This window comes from Babylonia areolata, chromosome 18 (assembly GCF_041734735.1).
Source record: "Babylonia areolata isolate BAREFJ2019XMU chromosome 18, ASM4173473v1, whole genome shotgun sequence".
Lineage (NCBI taxonomy): Eukaryota > Metazoa > Mollusca > Gastropoda > Neogastropoda > Buccinidae > Babylonia > Babylonia areolata.
Genome location: NC_134893.1, coordinates 21,001,837 through 21,004,336, shown reverse-complemented (window position 1 = coordinate 21,004,336; position 2,500 = coordinate 21,001,837). Strand labels below are relative to the sequence as shown.

Genomic DNA, 2,500 nt, shown 5'->3' with positions numbered 1-2,500 from the left:
GTCACTATTGACTTGCCCCAAATGACCCTGGTGGTCATTTGAGGCTAACCCAGAATGATCCACGGGGCAAAACCAGGTAGGGAAGGGGGATATTTTGAACCTGTTACAAAAGTATATATATATATATATATAACAAAAGAAAGCAAACAAAACCCCCCAAAAACCCCCAAAAACAACCATCCCCCACCCACCCTTAAAAAAACAAACAAAAAATAAAAAATAAAAAACGCAAAAAAACCCCCAGCTCACTGACTGGGGTATCTCTATAGTTTCAGGGCCAGTCGAATGTCCCCAGGGGCAATATCAGGTAGGAGGGGGATACTTTGAGGCTGTTGCAAAGGTTTGTTAAAACACACACACACACACACACACACACACACACACACACATTCTGGGCCTAATTAATGTCCCGGGAGTAAAATCGGGTAGGGAGAGGGATATTTTCAGCCTGTTTTCTACAAAGGTATTGGAAAAAAACCAAAAAAAACAACAACCCCGGCCCACTCACTGGGACACCTGAACAATTTCTGGGCGTGCGGAATGTTCCATGGGGCAAAACCAGGCCGGGGAGGCGGGTGTACTTTGAGCCTGTTACAAAGGTATTTAAAACAAACAAAAAACTGCCCACTCACTGGGACATCTGTACAGTTTCTGGGCTTGCCGTTTGTCCGTCAGGGCAAAACTTTGCGGTGATGGGAGGGGGCTGTGTGTGTGTGTGTGTGTGGGGGTGGGGGGGATACTTTGAGGCTGTTACAAAGGTATGTTAAACAAACAAACAAACAAAGTGAGCAGCCCACTCACTGGGACACCTGTACAGTTTCTGGGCCTGCCGAATGTCTCTGGGGCGGGGCGGGGTGGGGATCGGGGATACATCCAGTGCTGTTACAAAGGTAGTTATATAAAGATAAAGAAACAAAACAAACAAAACAACACACACACACACACACACACACACACACACACACACACACACACAACAAAATAATACTCACTGGGACACCTGTACAGTTTCTGGGCCTGCCGAATGTCCCCTGGGCTCAGCTTGACCCGCTGTCCGATCTCGGGCCGCACCACCATTCCGGGCTTGCGCCGTGGTAGGATGGTGTCCAGGTAGTTGTTGCGCGCGAAGGTGTTGCGCGCGTAGTGCATGATGCTACCGTAGTCGTAGGACTCGCCCAGGGAGTTGACGTCGCTGGCCGTCAGCTTGTTGAAGTTGTACTCCTGGCCTGGTGGCGGGGAGGAAGAGAGGGATGGGAATGCGTGTGAGTGGATGAAGCGAGGAAGACAGGAAAGGAGGAATGATACGCGTGCGCGCGCGCAAGCAGACACAGACACACAGATCATACTGGTTAACACACACACACACACACACACACACACACACACACACACACACAATCTCGTACATTCATAAACATTCATACATAATCAATGCCACCATATATCCGCACATGCATCTATACATGGACACACACACACACACACACACACACACACACACACACACACACACACACACACACACACAATCTCGTTCATAAACACATTCGTACATAATCAATGCAACCATATATCCGCACATGCATCAACACACACACACACACACACACACACACACACACACACACACACACACACACACACACACACACACACACACACACACACACACACACACATATCTATGCATGCACACACACACACACACCCAAGCAAACATATCCACGTTCGAATGCTTTTGCATTGGCCTCCATACACAAATGCTTGCATACAAACATGCATCTAGACATCCTCACTAACATGTGTGCGTACGTATACGTATATATACATGCATGAATTCATCTACATAAACCAATAGCATATTCGCACGCTTATCCGTTCAGCCACCTAGTTTCGTTAACAAAGCAAATCTATTCACTTCCTGATCTTTTCAGTTGTTCTTTTAATGAAACAATTTTTATCATTCACTTCCTGATCTTTTCAATGGTTCTATTAATCAAATTATGAGTGAAAGTGTAAGCACGCAGATATGACAAAACGAGCTATTGTCGATCCCATCACGTAAAACTCTCTGTCTGTTATTTTCTTCGCTGATTCAATTGTTCATTCGTTTTATCCCGTCATTCCTTTATTCTGGTACAGAAGTGTGAATTCTTAGCAACCAGGCAGAACTACCGCGGGGAATAAGCTTATAAGTAAGCTAAACAACTAAGCAAAGAAAGTAAGAAAAAACAAACAAATGTCACAAAGTGTTTGCCAGAAAAAGAAACCAGCACAAGGAATGCGGATGTGAGTGTGAATGACTGCGTGCACAGGCTCTGGAGCGCAAGAACACTTCTTGTGCCTGTCGTGAGCTTGCGCCAGTTTGTGTGTGTTTGTTTGTGTGTGTGTGTGTGTGTGTGTGTAGACGTGCTTGCGTGTGTAGGGGGTAGGGGTGGGGAGGTGTGCGTGTGCGCGCTCGTGTTAACATGACTGATCATTAGTTCCCAAGAAAACCAAA

General features: G+C 46.2%; 1 protein-coding gene across 2 annotated transcripts in view; it reads right to left on the bottom strand.

The window, feature by feature from the left end:
- The window catches only part of LOC143292559 (tolloid-like protein 1), a 100,495-nt gene that overhangs the window by 18,853 nt on the left and 79,142 nt on the right, over positions 1-2,500 (bottom strand). For both annotated transcript variants that reach the window (XM_076602971.1, XM_076602970.1), the window contains exon 8: positions 993-1,226. In XM_076602971.1, coding sequence (XP_076459086.1) covers positions 993-1,226 — 234 coding nt within the window. The remainder of the gene's footprint in view (positions 1-992; positions 1,227-2,500) is intronic.